Here is a 19,238-nt window from a genome sequence, read left to right on the forward strand (position 1 = left end):
ACCATATGACGCAGTTTCTTAGATTGCGAGTGCATCGATTCACGTGCTTTGACCAGATATCTACCTTTCATGGATTTCTCTACTGAACGTGATGTTGTACACCTCAAGCAAGAAAGCCAGTTGCTCACCCGGCGGCTCGTATTTGTCAAATGCTAGAGAGGGTAGAAGCAGTTTTCCGATAATATGCAGTAAGCTTAACCGTTACCTCACAATCGACGAATCGCACTGCATTTCCATGCGCTGAGCATAAATTAAATACATATGACAGCGCATCCTCTAAATTACTACGTTGCAGCAAGGTTGCGACTGTTCAGTGGACAAAGACGATAGGAAAAAATAGTTGCAGTTTGAGAAAGCTTGCATAAGCCCCTATACGCCATTGTGGTAGTGAAAAAAAAGCAGTTACAAACAGCTAGCCGGCTATCGAACAATCGAATGATGGCATATGTACCATGGTTGCTGCGAGCCTTAATATTAACAGCGGTGCTCGGTAACCCAAACAGCCGCGAAGTAACTTTGAGCCCACGGGGTGTGCTCGCTGATATTTGATAGGGCCTAAGCTAGCCGTCGTGTATGCGTGTATCTGACTATCGAGAACAACGACATGCGGTGCTGTTTGTGGTTCTTTGTTTTTTGCACTTTCTCTAAGTTTTGTTTAAGCATTCAAATAGAATAACGAACCGGATGCCTTAAACGATATCAGCTACCTGCTTATATACCTCGCACGTATACCTTTTCTTGTAAAAAAAAAAATAAGGACTATGGACAACAAAGCTTTCTCACATTTAGTACACAATTAAAACAACAGATTGTAACATCCTAGCTTGAAATTGTGCCATGTTTACCTATATCATAATTTTATGATGTAGTAAATGTGAACACATAGGCGCTCCTACGGGCTCTGCTGTTTGAATATTTTGTCATTATGTTTATGCCTGAGTGGCAGCAAAAAAGCGCTGGTGTCGTACGTATTATACAATCGACGACCGATTTTTTGGATTCTCAACGAACCACGAAAATCTCTGAAAAATCAGGCAGTCTGAAAAAACAATTGTGCACGAAAAAAAGCTCGGCAACGCGTTTCACATGCGTTGCCGAGCATAGCGAGGAAGCCTAGCCGTGGTTGTGATGATGCGAGAACTATGTTCTGTCGCTACTAAGGTTTGCATTTACTTGAATCTGCTTCAGTTCTTCAAGAAGGTGTTTCTGAATTTTTTTTTTTCATGCAACTTGGCAGCGAGAAGGCACTCAACAAATTCAGGTGTTGTGATCCAGTGGTTGGTGGTGGTGGTGTGCCTCGACAGTGGGAAAACCTACTCTGTCGATTTGCTTGGAGCTAGTACGCCCGCCGATGCGTGGAAGTCTGTAGCACCCACAACGCTACGCAATTGCTTCCGCCACGTGGGATTTGTGCTGAATGACAAGTCGGCTGCCTTGGACGAGGAGAGCAGCTCATTCACGACCTTCGCACTGCTGATGTCAAAATTTTACCGGCCGTCTCGTTTTCAGAGTTCACAGACGTTGACCATGAGTCGGAACTGTGCGCTGGGCTCACAGATGCAGAAATTATTCGCCAAGTGCTTGTGGAGTCTGAGAGCGAAGACGACAATGACTCACCTGCAGCAGCGCAGCCGACGCAAGCTGAACTGATGCAAGCGAAATTCAGGCGGACCTGTTAGCACGGAAGCAGAGCGTGGTGCAGAAAAGCATTCCTGACTTTTTCCGGCCTCAAAGTGAATAATAGGCGATAAATTGAGCTTTTTGGGTGCAGATTTATTTTTCGGGCTGTCCGATTTTTCGGCCATTTTCGTAGTCCGTTGAGAATCCGAAAAATCTGCCGTCGGCTGTATTGTTACATTACCAAACTATCGTGTACACCTCCAAGTTGCATATCAGTTAAGAGATCATTCATGCTGCCCTGGGTCGAATTACAACCCATACTGGGCAGAAATATAAAAGTACACCCTCCAACCAAAAAAAAATTGTTTCAAGCAAGCAAACGCCCCTGTGTGTCAAAATCAAGCGCCCATCACAGGTGCGCCCATAGAAGCGCCAGTGAAACGAGCAACGAGACAGGCCCCCAGTACCGGTGCTGCCGCTGGCGGCCACGTCATGTGTCACACTAAGCGGCCACTCCTCGCCGCACAGTCCTATCAGCTCTCTCTTCCACCGTGGTGCCAAGTATATTTGGGAGCACCAAGCTAACAAGCAGTGAGATCAGGCCTACAACGATTGGTCTCTTCCTGCACCCCTGCTTTTTCACGTGGCGCAAAACAGGTTTTTAAACATTCTGAAATGCAGCACAAGAGGCTGCACTAATTTGAACCGAAGTCTAAGAGGCTTTAACTGCTAGTTTTGGTATTAGGCTTGGGGCTATTGTACAGGCTAACATTTTTTTGAACTATAACAATTAGATGGAAAATTTGACGTCTGTGAGGGATCTGCCTTGATGCTTGGCTGCATGCTCGGCAGCATGTTGCCGCAATTTCCAGATTATTTTCACCTACACTTGCCAAGAATGGGAGCAAAAAACATTTTATGCTGACAAATTACTTTTAAAAATGCAAACGATTGAGCCATCGCACCTGATCATTCACCTCAGCGAGAACACCCGGGTGTTGTGAGGCTGCAAGACAGTCACTGGTAGAGGCCTGCAAATATGAAATGTGCACATTCTCATTTGCATACAAAATAGTAACGCACATACTAGATTAAAGGGTAACCTCATGAGAATTTACAATATTCTGAGCTACTGCATTGCACTTCTGAGGCCTCCTTATCAAATTTCAGAGTTTTCAGAATTGGAATAGAATTAAACTATGAAACAGTGACAACTAGGAAATAAACCAAAACTGGATTCTGATAGAGTCTATGTGCAGTTTTATTTGCACGCTGGTGACTGCATGAGTAACAAGCTTCAGCTATCCTGCCTGAAGAAGAGCCTTCATAGGAAACTATGCCCAGGCTCAAAATACCCATACCCTCCCATAACCTACAATATGGGCTTGATCAAAGACTCACAAAGCCAACAACAGCTCCCTCTAAAATCAACGCCAAGTATGATAGGTATTAATAGAGAAATGCTTTGTAGCCTCCCCTCCCATCCATTGCAATTACACGAGATTATTTTTGCCTATATCAAGCAAGCCTAAACTTCCTTCTCCCAGGCCATTTCACCTTTCAAGCATTACAAACAGGGAAAAAAAAATGAGTGCACTGCCTGCGGTAAATACTCTTCAAATGATCACACATACCAGTAGTGTCATACAGCCGAACACAGGACAAATAGCTTGATCTGCACCCTTGCACTACCTCTAAAAGCTAGAGGCTGCTCTGCCTCAACATCTGCAACATAAATGGCGGTCTACTCTGACTTCCCATACCAAGCATATAATCCTGCTGGATTATGTGTGACTTGTTAGATGTCAAGGACGAAAACGCTTCCCCTTCATCTGATGAAGATTATATATTTATTTAAAGAACCCTTAAAGGCCCTCTTTAAGGGTACTAAAAGTGGAGTTGACAATAAATTCATTGTCTCTCTCACAGCATCAGTCATTATTTGTCTCAAATAACCAAAACAAAAAAATAATCTCAAAATATTTTCGTCCACCAAACGCAGACAGAATATAGACAAGCATGCCGACACCACATGCAAGACAGCAGTAAAAATCACACTGACTGAAGCCACAAAAGGGTAGAATTCTAAACTACATAATTTGCAATAATACGAAATGCCACCTAGCTGTAAAATTGTTCAGAAAGAATAGGAAAGCTCCAAAGGGCCTACTGTGAAAGTTTCAATGAAATAACAAAACCCCCGAAGTTTCCCTTTAAAATTATACTAGATGTGGATTCATAACAAGCTATAACTTGATGTATGAAGGAAAGAAGCCAACAGTCACCCCGCCGGGGTGGTGCAGTGGTAAGACGCCCGACTACTGTGCCGGAGTACCCGGGTTCGAACCCGACCTCGGTGGCTGCGTTTCGATGGAGGCGAAACGGAGTGGCGTCCGTGTGCTGTGCGATGTCAGTGCACATTAAAGAACCCCAGGTGGTCGAAATTTCCGGAGTCCTCCACTACGGCGTCTCTCATAGCCTTAGTCGCTTTGGGACGTTAAACCCCACAAACCAACCAAGAAGCCAAAAGTCGGCGAGGCCAAGGAAAGCGTTGGGGATGGTACTTCAGGTCTTTTTATTATTTTTCTTTTTGAATGTTTGCTTAGATAATCACAGAAATTAGAACTTGATGTAGTCAAGTATGGATAATGTATACCAGAGCTTCATAAATGACTACAATCCTTTTTGTTCTTCATTCAATCAACTGTATTGTGTGGCCAAAGTGGAAAAATCACTCTGCATTTGTACGTATGAAAACTAATGAGTGAATTATGATGAGGATAAAGTAAAATGTGTATCACACGAGGCTATAATGCCCTAGAGCAAATAGCACGATACTATGGTTTGCTTTGCGAGGTTTAACGTCCCAAAGCTATTCAGGCTGTGAGAAAAGTCGTAGTGGAAGCCTCCGGAAATTTGGAGCCCCTGGGTTTTTACCGTGCACTGACATCGCGCAGCACATGGGTGCCTTGCTTTTCGCCTCCATCGAAAGTGTCTGCCGAGGCCGGGATTCGATTCCGCATCCTTGGGCACAGTATTCCAGTGCCGTAACCACTGCGCCGCCCCGGCGGGCCATAGCGGGAGACTATGGTGATAGCCGAGGGGTCTAAAGCATTGGAAACATAATTGATCTGTATTAGCTGTCAGTGGTTCAAAATACCGAGAGCTGTTGGGTGTTTTTTTTATGCTCCATATACCATTTCGATAGAAAATTTCATGTTTCTTAAATGTTCGCTGCAGACCCATGTTTAGCATATTGTTTGTTATGGTTTCCACATTATTTGCCTGCACTGCCATGAATGGAAGCTAAAAGATTTTCGAGCTTAGAAATTGGTTCTAAATATGAAGGAAAGTTACTCTACCTGGCCAGTGACCTCGGCAAGGGCACCCAGGTTGGGTTGTTGAGGTGTCATGCTGGTGGAAACCTGCAAAATGTGAAAATTGTTCAACTACTCCATTCCACTACTATGCATTACTATTTTAAGGGAACTAAAATGAACAAATTAACAGCCTACCTGGTAGCAGCTGTCCTCTGGTGGCTGAATGTCCACTGGGTACTGCATGTAAGACGCAATATGAAATGAGATGATTACAGTAACAAAATTATACTGGACTAATAAAACAAATAAAATGAAGTCTCACTTCCCTGCTGGTTCCCAATCAATGTTTTTTTTATGCTCCATATACCATTTCGATAGAAAGTTCCATGTTTCTTAAAGGTTCCACTGCAGACCCGTTTAGCATATTGTTTGTTATGGTTTCCACATTATTTGCCTGCACTGTCATGAATGGAAGCTAAAAGATTTTCGACCTTAGAAATTGGTTCTAATTATGAAGGAAAGTTACATTACCTGGCCAGTGACCTCGGCAAGGGCACCCAGGTTTGGTTGTTGAGGTGCCATGCTGGTGGAAGCCTGCAAAATGTGAAAATTGTTCAACTACTCCATTCCACTACTATGCATTACTATTTTAGGGCAACTAAAATGAACAAATTAACAGCTTACCTGGTAGCAGCTGTCCCTTGGTGGCTGAATGCCCACTGGGTTCTACATGAAAGACGCAATATGAAATAAGATGATTACAGTAAAAAAATTATCCTGGAATAATAAAACAAACAAAATGAAGTCTCACTTCCCTGCTGGTTCCCAAATTTCTTTTCTTTACTTCAACTTGCAATAATTTCAATTCTATTGGTGTACCCGTGTAATTCAAATTAATGATCTTATAGTGTAAAACTGTGAAAAGCAAAGTGCAGGCAGTGAACTTCTATAGCTTGCAGTGCTTAAGATTATTTAAAAGAAAAAGTTCTGTCATGCTAGTAATCATGCTAACAATAGGCTGGAAGCGAAAATGATTTAGTCCTACACGTGAAATATGTTTCCAACTGCTCAGTGTAGTTGAAGTAGCAACAGTCACTGCATATAAACTGCTTAATGTGGAGAGAAAAAAAAACTAGAAGTTTCAGAAAAGCTCGCTAACACAGCATTCTTGTTTTTTTTGAAGACATGCAATGAACTTCATAAGCTGATAGTTTAGTTCTATACCTCAGTGTTTCGAAAATCCACTTGAGAACGATCCACTTGAGCTGCAGGAACTGCTGCTGTCGATTTCTGAGTCAGCTGGCTGCCATGTGGAGCTCCTGGCATCTCTGTGATGTCATTGCCACTAGGCTCCTGCACAAAATAGACATTTCTAAAATGCTCAGCACCTAAAAGAGGCATATAATTCCATACAGGAGGAATGATTTTTTTTTACCGCTGCAATGTGCCACATAGAGGGAATGAGACATGCGGCAACAGCCTAAGACAAGATATGAAGGAAAGAAGCCAACAGTCGGCAAGGCCAAGGAAAGCGTTGGGGATGGTACTTTTTTTTTTAATGTTTACTCGGATAATCACAGAAATTAGTAACGTAATCTGTTTAAGGGAAAGATAATTAAACACAAAGTAGAAGAAAGAACAACGTGCCGATGGTGGGAACCGAACCCACGACCTCCGAATATTGCGTCCGGTGCTCTTCCAACTGAGCTACATCGGCCGCTGTCCCCCCTGTTACTGCCCGATACCCAAAAAAGTAGCAGGGGGGACAGCAGCCGATGTAGCTCAGTTGGAAGAGCACCGGACGCGATATTCGGAGGTCGTGGGTTCGGTTCCCGCCATCGGCACGTTGTTTTTTCTTCCTCTTTGTGTTTAATTATCTTCCCCCTAAACAGATTACATTACTAATTTCTTTGATTATCCGAGTAAACATAAAAAAAGTACCATTCCCAACACTTTCCTTGGCCTCGCCGACTGTTGGCTTCTTTCCTTCATGTATTATAACGAGCACCCTCATTTCCCCTTAATTGATCTGCTAAGACAAGATAGTTAATTCAACAAGTCCACGGTAAGCTGCCATTAGCAGCAACGGCACATTGGGTCTGTTCAATTTGGCTGCACTTTGCTGCACTAGTTCCACAAAGCGCAGCACTTTAGTATTCCTTTTGCCAGTGCAGTGCATGCCTGCCCTTTTGCATATTCATTTACTGAAATTCCCAACCTATAGGCACCGTGCACGAACCCAGGGGGCAGCCCTCGTGGTGAACAGGCAATGCCATTAGTGGGCACCAGAGATTTTCCAGGAGAGTTGCGGCTGCCAGGGCAAGTGCTTAATTAAGGTGGCCGTAGGAAAGTCATAATTATAACTCTGAGGAGTAAAATAAAAACTGTGGACCTTCTGTCTACAATTGTAGACAGAATTTCAGCACATACCTCATTTACTCACATAATGAACCTACCTCCCACTTTTGTGACAGTGAATATATTTTTTTAACTGTCAGTTGTTAATACATCCCTGTTTCACATCATTGTCATTGCAGGCCATAGTGCATACCTTGCAAACATGCCAAGATGCTTCTCATTGATATCAACATGGTATATTTTTCTGGTGTTACGTCATACAACGGGTGAAGGGGGGGGGTGTGACGCACTGCACAGCAAGCTTTGCAGAGTGCCAAGATGCTGCCAAGGCCATTTCTCAAAACCCTCTATCCATCTTTGCATGCCAGCAGTACCAGCGAATCACATGAAAATGGAATGAGACAGTTCTCCCGTGCCATAGGGCTTCTGCACAAGTTCAAAAGGGTCGGCTCCCTCTCATGAGCGCAAAAGAAAAGGTTTTTCTGGTTCAAATTTTGTGTCACATCACTCGACTTCAGAATTCATAAGCCTAGATATGTGAACAATTGCAACATCTAGTTATCTCGCATAAAAAAAGTTCTTTTTTTACTCAAACAGTTTTCTTTATACATACCTTCGGGCAATTGCTACAGCGTGCTACCATCCAGGGTTCTGCATATAAAACACAGACACACCATTAGAACCATACTGAGCCAGATATTTCACATTTCTTGAATTTCACATGATTTGAATTCTTACAGCTTTTCAGGCTACGCATGGTTCTAAGATCTTGCACAGATCATCTTCAGTGCTGGATCTAAGCACTACACTTGTTTCTATAAATTGTCCAAACGATGGTCAGTTGTCCTTTTAAAGTTAAAATTATTACAGTTCTAAAATTCAAAAGTGTTTGTGCATAACACTCCTTACACTGATGCCTTTCTGTCCCCTAACTGCTGAAGCACAACAATTAACTTTCATGGCAGAAATCTGTACATTTAAAAAAGCACAAACACAAATAGCAGGTTTGTGCACCTAGAACTATACCAGTAGAACTCTAACTCGAGGGCATAAGTAAGGTGCGATGCTTCCAAGAATTTAGTTTAGGTCCACATTTCGTTTTATTAAAGCCGCATCCTAACATAGCACTGCGATAAAGCATATGTCCACATCAGATGAAGCCGCTCACACCTATGCAAGTGCTTGCATACTGCAATCAGCACAAACAGACCCATCTTGATATTGCAAGGTATTGCTTATCCCTCACCGAATTTGTTCAGGAAAGCGTCTTCGAGCCGATCATGGCGAGCTTGCAATTCTGCTTTCTCTCTCCGTATTTGTTTGAGCCTCTGCAGGAGGGTATTGCTTTTTTTTTGCTTCTCAACGAGCAACCTTTTCGGCACAACGTCGTCTTCCGAGCTTGACTCCTCCTAGGAAATCATCTGCTGTAGTTTCAGCCTTTTGGCCTTCCCCATCTTTCGTGCCGTCTCTTTTGCTGATACAGCCTGCAGTAACATGTCCCACATCATGTGCTTATATGTTGCAGCATGAAAACAAGGCAAAACATATAGTAGAACAGAGACCAAGCTTGATTGCAAAATTCTCTAATGAAGCTAAACATATATAGTACTAAGCATAGCTGTAAAGGTACACTAAACATGGTTTATTCAGTATGCATTTACTTCTAATAACTTCAGCATATCTATATGAAAGAACCAAACAAGGGTTGAGGGGAAGTCTCAGTTTGCGAACCAAGGCAACATTTTGGCAATTCCCCTTGTCGAAACATTGGCTTCACTTGTGACTGAGACTCCCACTACCCTTGTTCAGTTCTCTTTCTTATTCTGTATCTATATTTTCCCCTTCATTCTATCCTGGATCTTGAACACATCTAGAAACTATAAACCAGGCAAACAGTCACTGAAACAGAAAAAAAACATATGGTATTTTTTTTATTTGAGGTGTTTTTTCTTGGGAAATTAGTAGCGTAAACATTTACCTGAGAATAAACAATTAAAAAGCAGAAGAAATAACTGCTACATGGCATCTATGGGATCCGAACCCATGACCCACTCCAGAGCAGCGCTCTACAACTAAGCTATGGTGGCAGATATTCAATGTCCTAGTTTTTTAGGTATTTATCTCACAAGTAACATAACTTTCAGTTTTCATCCATGCCCCCCTCAACCATAGCAGTGTACAAAGGATCATTCTGTCGTGCCAATTATGCTCACTTAAATGATGCCCAGGAATGCTATGAGATTCCCTTTCAGGTATTAAAAGAATGCCACGACATTTCAGTTTTCTACACGTGATAAACATGCATGCACACATTTTCTTGACCCCAAAGCACAAGACCCACTACTGTTGTGACAACCGCTGATGAAGACAAAGAAGAGTTATATGTACAGTCATGGACATATTAAGTTAACCTGCAATGTTGGAGCAATAAGACTGAGGTGATCACGCAGGGTAAAAACATTTGCAAAACTAGAGACAACACGATAAAAACTGATTTTTTGTGCTAGCCAAAAGCATACAGGCACATACTGTGGAAGTACATACTGCAGGACGAAACAAAGAGAATGTCACTTGGCGCACCTCACACCAATAATATCGATCCAGGTGCACCTCTGCGCCCTTCTGTGTCTGTATATTTCTGGTTATCGTCTAAAACCTTTAGCACTTGCATGATGCCAACTGTAGCTTGCATATGCCATCCTCAGTCTGAAAATAGCTTGTCCATTACTGTACAGCAATAAGCATTTGCTGCAGCATGTCATGAAAGAACAAACACAAAGTGGAGCTTAAATTATATAGGCATGAAAACGTTCGCAAAATATGACAAAAAGAATTGCCCTATGCACTTCTCAAATCCTATACAAAATTCACTGTTGCAATAGGCAGCAGCAAGACAAGTCAAAATTTATCTCAGTACATACATTTGTCTTTTCAACTGTTTCCTGCTGTTGCAGAACTTCGTCAAAAATAAATTCCGGAACCGGAATTTTCTTTTTCGCCATTCTCTGAACGATATCCGTCTGTGTTACTGAAACACAATGAATGAGAGAAGAAATAATGAAATGTCATTATTTAAGCGACAGCAAAGCCAAGACAAGCTACGAAATGCTAGGCATTATCGCCTCATGCAGTCATGCAGTTACCGATAATTTATGAACATATACCTCACTTATGTCAGCACTACTAATAACGTTTCCGCGAAACTTATCCGCTAAGCAGCTTCGCCACCAAACTTCGTTAAGATCAGAGAAGCTAATTTCATGGGTTGTTAATGCATCACGGCGGTGTATTTGGCACGCTACTGAAATATGACAGACCGCACAGCGAAGTAATCGAAAAACTCACCTCCAAGTGCGATTACTTGGGCCGGATAAAACCCCTCATCTTCTTTTCTGCCGCCGCACCAGTAGGCATCTTTTTCTTTTTTGCAACCTCGGTTACCGAGGTTGGGGAATAGTCGCGTATTAAAGACACGTGCACGACCGCTCTAGAGCCGTCACTGTATTTTACGTAGGCGTAAGTAGGAATCGACGCGCTCATGACAGATTAAAGTGAGCAAAGCTATACAGGAGACTATGGCAAAGCACACGACACTGCTAACACTGCTAACACCAAGAAACAGTCCGTGCAGTATGATCGTACGCATGGATGAACTATGGTTGCTAGAAACGTCGTACGGTTAGCAATCAACTCGGATTGGCTTGGCGGCGCAAAGACTGCTAGCAAGCCGCAAGCACCGCAAGTGCCGCAATCAAAAGGGGAACGGCTCAGCCTGGCTCAGCGATGGAGCGCCACAATATTGAAGATTAACTAGCAGAATACACTGCACCGAACAAATATCTAAACAGGAAGTAAGGGGTCGTCTTACAGCTATTATAATCAGATGCCCATATCAACTGCATTTAATTACCCCACATTTCCTAAATATGTACGATCCGCACTGAGCCTTCTGTGCAGCAGTGACTAACTTATATAATAGAAGGTTTCATACATTTTGGACGATTAATAACCCAAAACCCAAGGGCTGGGAGGCGGCACTGTCCAGCTCGGAATCTGTAAGCGGCGAAAAAAACAACAAATGATATCCTGTATATTAGAGGACGGCATGTCATCCTTTAGCAGACGACGCGGAGTAATTATCTTCAATTTTCCACGTTACCATGCATGATGTAAATGTGATTACTACACAAGTACCAATATTGCTTTCGGGCGAAAATATGTATTTTCAACGTACTACAAGAGACAAACGAAAGAGCCACTCTTGCTCCATGGTGCCGTGCTAGCCAACCCATGCCAATAGCATTGGTAGCTAATGGCGGTGTAGTTTTTTTTTCGTCTGGGAATGGTGTACATTGGTTGCACATCGAGAAGCCTGCACAAATTGGTCTTCATTTGCACTTTTTGCATCATACCGCCATGAGCAACAGCCAATCTACGACTCCAAAACGTCGCAAGCTTTATTTGTCTAATGAAAGCAGCGAGTTTGTTGTGCCACGCTCCACACTGTGGTACAATAAGCAACGACTAAATGCCCCGAGCGTGACAGCTGCAACGCCGCCTTCAACTTCTGGCATCAAGGACCTGACTGTCTCCGTGCCCGGTAACAGCGCTGCAAGCGAAAGTAGCGAAGTTGACAGCTGTGAGCAGCGCTCTCAGTTGGATGACAGTGGCGAAGGAGACACCAGCGAGACCCACGATGGTGCTCTGTCAGACACTGACCACTTGGAACCACGGATGGGTGCTACTAGCGAGAGCGGTTGCAGCACTGAGGAGTGCGATGATCCGGACGGCGGAGATGATGGTGTTGATGAGCCGCACGGTGCTGTGCCACAGTTCGATGACAGAGCTTTTAGCTCGTTGTGTTCAAGATTTCGGGCGCAAAACGCTTCCCGGATCGACTACAACATTGGCGGAGGCAATTGTATTGGTAATGGCCTTTGTTGTCGCCCACGGGCTGACTTGGTCAGCCCTTGGTGATCTACTTAAATTGATCGATGCCTTATTTGAATTTCAACGATCAGGCCTACCTCATTCGAAATACTTATTCAGGAAATTTTGGTCATCTAAGTGTACAAGTTTCGTTCAACAGCATTTTTACTGTGAAACATGCTTATCGCTACTGCAAAGCAGCAAACACAGCCACAAACTTTACTGCAAGGTGTGTAAAACAGAAGTTGAAGTTAGTGTAGTCACGAAGAGGGCAAGTTTCTTTGCCATAATGAGCCTCAAGGAGCAGCTCCACAATCTTCCAAAAAAAGTTGGAAAAGTGCTTTTTGCAAGTCTGTCCAAATTGGCTGAGGGAGTTGGTGCTGGAAGCAGAACGATGACAGACATAAGCGATGCGGCAGCGTGCCAAGGCCTGCGGCAACGGGAACTTTTAAAGTGGAGCGACCTAACCTTAACTGTGAATACCGACGGAAGCCCACTCTTCAAATCCAATAATTCGTCAATCTGGCCGATACAGTTATGTGTAAACGAACTTCCACAACCTCATCGCACTCAAAATTCTTTCTTGGCTGGATTATGGTTTGGGAACAAACATCCGGATATGCCTCTCTTTATGGGAGAATTTGTCAAGGCTGTACAGAGTGTTGGCAAGGTTGTGTGGCAGCATGGTGCTATGGCTGTGGTGTCGAACCTGTACATTGCGTGTGTATGTGTGGATGCTCCAGCCCGGGCATCTGCGGGCAACCACACACAATTTAATGGCCGGTTTGGTTGTCCCTGGTGCCTAACATGTGGGAAACTGGACAAAGGTAAGGATTTCACTTCACCAATATTAATAGCATTCAAACCATTCTGTTGTGTTAGGGCAGTGATTGCATAACAAAACTATTTTTCATATTCCGGAACTAGCAAATGCCACTGCTTACCAATAGAATCTGATTTCTTTATCACTGCTGACAGTGCAGAACTCAAGACTGGTGTGTCCTTAGCTTGTTCAAAGAGTTGCTAGCTCTGCAGATACTGTCTTTAGCTGATGTCACCTTTGGGCACCGACAGGCAGGCTAATAAATGGCATTTCTTTATGCCATCAACAATATTATCTCATTTTGAGATACTATAGTTAACATTCTTGATGGCCCTCCAAAACATTGGACCATGCCACGAGCGCTATTTTAGCTAAGAAGAGCAGGTTCATTGCTGAGTTTACCAAAGAAAGCTTTTCACTACAGTAGAGACTGTGTATATTGCAGCAAAATTTTTTTCGGAAGCTTTCTTGAAAACAAACTTGTCATGCTTTATTGTGGCCTGTTGACAGATGTTCTTTTTATTTTCAAATTTTGTTTTTTGTACAATAGTGACCTTACACTGAAGTCACTATTTTTGCATTTCAGAACGACGTCTGTATACCACAACTGAGCCACCTCCAAGAGAGAGGACGGGAAATAGTGTCCGCAAGGACATGAAACTTGCCATGGACCTACAGACACCAGTCAATGGTCTAAAAGGACCATCACCTTTCTGGCCTCTGAAGTACCTCGACCTTGTATCTTGTTACACGGTCGAGTACATGCATTGTGTGCTGTTGGGCGTTACCAGGCAGTTCACCGACTACTGGTTCGATTCATCGAGCTGCCGTGAGAAGTTCTACATAGGTGAGCATTTGTTCATGATCTCAATTAGATTTTGTGTTTTTCAGATGACGTAACATTCTGTCGTGAACTAGTTGCTTCCTCCAAAAGTGTACCTAATGAAACAATTTTATACTACTCAGTACATATAGCCGGGCTTCTTAGTGTGTAATGAAGAAAAGTGCAAGAGCAAAAGCTACGAACACTGACAAAGTGAGGGGATTGAACGAGCACTATATACTGATGTAGTTATCATCAATTGCATATCAATGACACGTCAGTGGTGCTAAGTGGGAGTGAATTCTTCTCAGTTAGATTTTGCTTACAAACACTTCATCCTAGGTTATGCCCTACCTCTTCCATGTCCGTACTTGGTGCTACTGTATCTTTCGTAAACTTACATATGCGTACTAACTGTGCAAGGCGACCAAGTACTGCGAATGCACTGAACAAGCGGCTCACTGCTATAAGACCACCACACCATGTCACACGTCTGCCTCGCTCAATCCAAGAGAGGCACTTTTGGAAAGCGCACGAATGGCGAAACTGGCTTCTTTTCTACTGTGTGCCATGTTGCCTGCACACCCTCCCTGCTCAGTACCTGAGGCACTTTGGCCTTCTCTGTGAGGCAATTTTAATCCTTCTGCAGGAGCAACTTTCATCTGTAGCCATCAGTTATGCAGGTGAGTTCAAGCATTTTGTGTCTGGAGCATGGTAATTTCATTCTGTATGGTGATGACAAGGCTATGTGTGCAGATCAGATTAAAGTAGCATATGTGCCAAGTATTGGTGTCAAGATTCCTTTTTAATGATGCATTTAAAGCATTACATAGGTCACTACATGGTTGGCTAGCTTAAAATAAATAATCACATTTCTTCTCTCATGCTTATTATGTTTCAACATCCGAATGCTTTTCTGTCTATCACTTCAAAGGTCAGTATAGTTCACGTGAGGCTTGGAAAAACTGCAGTACATATATTCGATGCTGCTTCGTTCATTGTAATTGTGGCTCTGGCTTTAATATTGCTGTGAACTAAGATGACAAAGCAGTAATTATATAACAATATTTTCATGCCTCACAACCATTACTTGATTGTTGAAACAAACAGTATAAAAGAAGTTCAGTTATGAAAATAAATAGCAGTGATTGATGTATACCAAGAGGTGATCCATATATACTAGTGCCTCATGCATCATTGCAAAAAAAAAAAAATTTAATAGCAAGCTTGGCAATTGTACTTTGTGTTTTCGAAGAAATAATTTTAACAGTGAAAAGCACAGGGTGCTAACCATTACCTTCCCTTTAATCACTTAAAGGGAAGGTAATGGTTAGCACCCTGTGCCTTTCACTGTTAAAATTATTTCTTCGCAGGTACTGGTAACATCAAGGGGTCTCTCAGGATTCCTACACTGTCGTTCACCAGACTGTCTGAGGCATCAGTCTTTCGGATGGCCATGGGGGGTTGCCCAAGGCTGAGTAGAATCTTGTGTCTTAGGTTGGCTTTGCCATCTGCAATAGGATGGGCACATGGGTCACCCTATCCCTGTCCACCGTTAACGTCAACACTCAGTCCACTAATGAGTGGCGAAGAGCGAAAGCACATGACCCCCCACCCCCATTTGCTTTCGGTCCTTCCTCACTTTCATACTGCACTTTTGCAATGTACCCCATCTAAAAAGAACAAGATATGATCATTGTGATTAGTGCGAGAGTGAAGTATTAGCTTTGCAGCACGCAGAACGCAAGCGCAGTTATTAACAATCAGAGGAGGAGGTAAGAATTAATTGATTAGTCCGAGACTCTGGCATGTAAAGCCATTTATCTTCTTCTAAATTGGAGAAGAAGCAGTGGAACAATTTGAGAAATGTAGGGCGATAGTGATGGTGGTGGTGGGAAGCGATTTTACTTCTTTTCTCATCTAATTGTTCCAGTTGCAATTTTTCGATGCTGCCACCGCCACAAGATGGATTGACAGGAAACCAATAAAAACTCTTCTCCAATTCCTAAGCATGTAACTTTCCTGCACTTTTTTTGAACATCATTAACATTGAACATTTGATTAATTGTAGCAAAAAAAAACATTTGGCCGTCTTGCCCAAAGCTAGCCGGGGAACAAAAAGCACATGCCAGCTGCCTCTATATTTTGTACAGCAAGTACCTCCCCTGCAGGATTTCACCATCCCATTCTTTGTACCCAACTTCGAACTTGAAGCCTTGGGAGCCCAACTGCATATTGCCAGAGTACAGGGGGTACTTCAAAAGGGTGGATACCATAAAAAGCTTTCTGTATTTTTTACTTGGTCATCATCTTTTTTTTTTAAATTAGTTGTGTGCTTGTTTTTTTATTTTGTGTTCTTACAGAAATAAACATAGCAATATATCCACTTAGTATGTTGAGGCTTACCATCGAGAAACCTGAGCAGTACAAGTGAGCTATGATGCTTTCACAATATGCACGTGTCCAGTGGGATATGTGAAAGGAAGACCAAATTGGGCCAGTTTTGAGTGCTCAACATTTTGTCTGAATGGTCATTACCTTTGCGATCATAAGTTCATTTTTGTTAGGTATAAAATAGCACTCTTACTTATTTATTTCAGATGCCTCCTGCAACGGTTTGTAAGCCGGGCTGCATCATTGTATGGGGAGCGTTGCATGAGCTTCAATGTGCACCATCTCTTGCACTTATCCCAAGCAGCCCGGAACTTCGGACCCCTGTGGGCCCATTCTGCATTTGGCTTTGAGAGTGGGAATGGCCACATAGTTAAGTTAGTTACGGCAGCAAATGGTGTGCCCAACTAAATCTTGGAGTGCATAATAATGTCCCAGGAACTACACCTCTTGCTTTCTTTGGATGTTATTCCACCAAGGAGCATGCAGCTGTGCCGCAGTTTTCTTAGCTATCCCAATGTGGAAAAGGCCCATTACGTGCAAGGTGCCTGCATGCTTGGTGCACCAAAAGATGTGCCAGTGCTCCTTCCAGCTGAGAGAGCTGCTCTGGAGTTGTTTTTGAGCAGCGTACCTCAAGTGCAAGAATATTTTCGCTTTGTATATCAAGGAACTGTGATGCACAGCCGGGAATATAGGAGGGGAATCAAAAGGGACAGCAGTGTTATTGAATCGTATGAGGAAGAATTTTTTGTTATAAAGAGAATTTTCGAGGTGGTCAATGTCGGATGCCCAAGCAGTGGCAAAATTGTATTGCTGTGTGGCAAAATTGTTTGTGAGGAATGCGAGTTAAATTTGCCAGGCCACATAATAAAGTGCTTTTTTTCTCTAGAATGCCCATTGGTGGCACTTGACCTGAGTATGGTAGCAAAGCCCTGCATTCTTGTGACCTTTAGCAACGAGGAAAACTATGTCTGCAGAATCTCAAACCTCATTGAACGGGACTATGCGGGCATTGTTTGGAAGTTGAGTGCGACTTCAAGAACGGAATGCTATGTATCAATGATGCAGTGAAAGCTGTTTTAAGGAGAGTTTGCACAAATAATGCACAGAATTTCTTACAAAAAAAAAACAAGGTGTTTCAAGAAAATGTTTGTGATTTACAATTTTATGTATCACATTTATCTATTTGCACGTTCTTCTCCAAAATGGCTTTTTGTACAATGCTGAGATTAAGAGTGCAGAAGGGCTTTTTCTTTATAGACTTGGAACTAGAGTAACAAGCCTGGACAAAAATTCACATGTTCTAGATTGTTTTTTTTTTCGCTCAGTCAATTCACAATTCACTACGTTAAAGAAAAAAAAATTACATAAAATATAGCTTTTATGTTGGCTTATAAGTCAGAAGAAAACGTTCAAACGGGCAAAAAAGCTCTTTTTGTAACAGTTTCATGTCTACTATATTTCGGCAAACTTTCATATATCTTTCATTATGCCATTGATATAATGGCATATTTTGTTTTTACTAAATCCCATTCAGTGCCAACTGCATGGCAAATGCCACTCCCACGTCTTTCCGGTTTAGGTCCAGTGCCAGCTGCAGCCATCTTACTGACGTCTTAATCTCAGCTGTCCCCCTGGTTCTTTAGAAACCCATACTATGCTTGCTTTCTTTTCAAATCCTCTTAAACGGTCCTCAGTTGCCTTTGCGGTATGCCTTACTAAAGCGCATTTATGCTTGATCCCACCTATAATGTCATCTCGTCTGATTTGGTTGATCGAATTTAACGTCCCAATGCGACTCAATCATGCTATAGTGGAGGGCTGAGGGAATCTCAACCACCTCTGGTTCTTTATTGTGCACTGATATTGCATAGCACATGGGCACCTAGCCTTTTACTTCCGCCAAAAAGCTGTTGCCATGGTCGGGATTGGACCTCGCATCCTTGGAGACAGCAGTTGAGTGCCTTAACCACTCGACCAATGTGGCAGAGCATCATACACTTGTGTTTTTTTCCCTGACATGCGCCACTGTGCTGTGTTCCTTTTTTTTTACTTTATTTTACATAGGTCTGTGCTGTCCTCACATTAACATCAGCCTTTTTCGATAGCCTGCACATTTCTTTCTGTAGTTTAACCTTGGAAAAATACAGCTGCTGTGTGCTGTACTTTTGAAGGATACTCCAATCTTCTATTCATGATGTAGGAGTACCTGCCAAATGCATTCCACCCCATTCTTATGCTTCAGTATTGCACACTCATGACCATGATCTGTTGTTGGTGTCTGTCCTAAGTACATTTTTTTTGGTTGCAGTGCTTTGCTGCATATCATGAACTTGTCCTCTTCCCAGTGCTGTTTACCATTACTGTATATTTCATGTTGTTTTGTAGAACCATCATTCTGCTTTTCTTGTCTGCATATGTGGATATGCTTTAGTATCATGGTATATGTGGTATGTCTCGAAGCTGCACATTGGATATGACAGAGATTGTAGCGGAGAGTTCCATATGAATTGAGAATTGATCACCTGCATTTTATTCTTCAATGCGCACTGACAGCACACAGCTATGGTACAGTCATGTTTACATTTTTCCATATCCAAGCTCCACATCCACGAAGCAATAAGTATGGTGGCACCTGCTATTCTGTGTGATGTCAGAATTGAAACATTTGTTTCGTATATCCTGCTATTAAGGTACACTGTAATGGCTGATAACTTCGGACATATAGTCAAGCATTGGGCTCCCTAGAAGATGCTATATGTTATCTGCAACAGCTTGCTAAATGAGCTTTGCCGACTGGCCGCAAAATTGAGCTAACTACACTGCATTTAATCTAGCTCTGCTGCCTTGTGATGAGCCTGTAAAATTTAATACTTGTTTTAGTGTAACAGGCCATTTATGTCACAGCACAGCACATGTCACTGACCTAGCTTTTGTAGTGTTCTTTTGAACTTAATGACTTAAACCAAGTGCT

General features: G+C 42.6%; 1 protein-coding gene and 1 non-coding gene across 2 annotated transcripts; one reads left to right on the top strand and one right to left on the bottom strand.

The window, feature by feature from the left end:
• Positions 1-6,584: 6,584 nt before the first annotated feature.
• Positions 6,585-6,657, bottom strand: TRNAL-CAA (transfer RNA leucine (anticodon CAA)). Its single transcript has one exon. It is a non-coding gene; the product is annotated as a tRNA-Leu (tRNA).
• Positions 6,658-16,545: 9,888 nt separating this feature from the next.
• LOC146195399 (uncharacterized) lies at positions 16,546-17,335 on the top strand. The gene has a single exon (XM_084596787.1). It carries the CDS (start codon positions 16,694-16,696, stop codon positions 17,333-17,335), a length of 642 nt encoding a protein of 213 aa, XP_084452913.1. The 5' UTR covers positions 16,546-16,693.
• Positions 17,336-19,238: the final 1,903 nt, after the last annotated feature.

This window comes from Amblyomma maculatum, chromosome 3, assembly GCF_055883805.1.
Source record: "Amblyomma maculatum isolate TAMU_Amacu chromosome 3, ASM5588380v1, whole genome shotgun sequence".
In the NCBI taxonomy this organism is placed as follows: Eukaryota; Metazoa; Arthropoda; class Arachnida; order Ixodida; family Ixodidae; genus Amblyomma; species Amblyomma maculatum.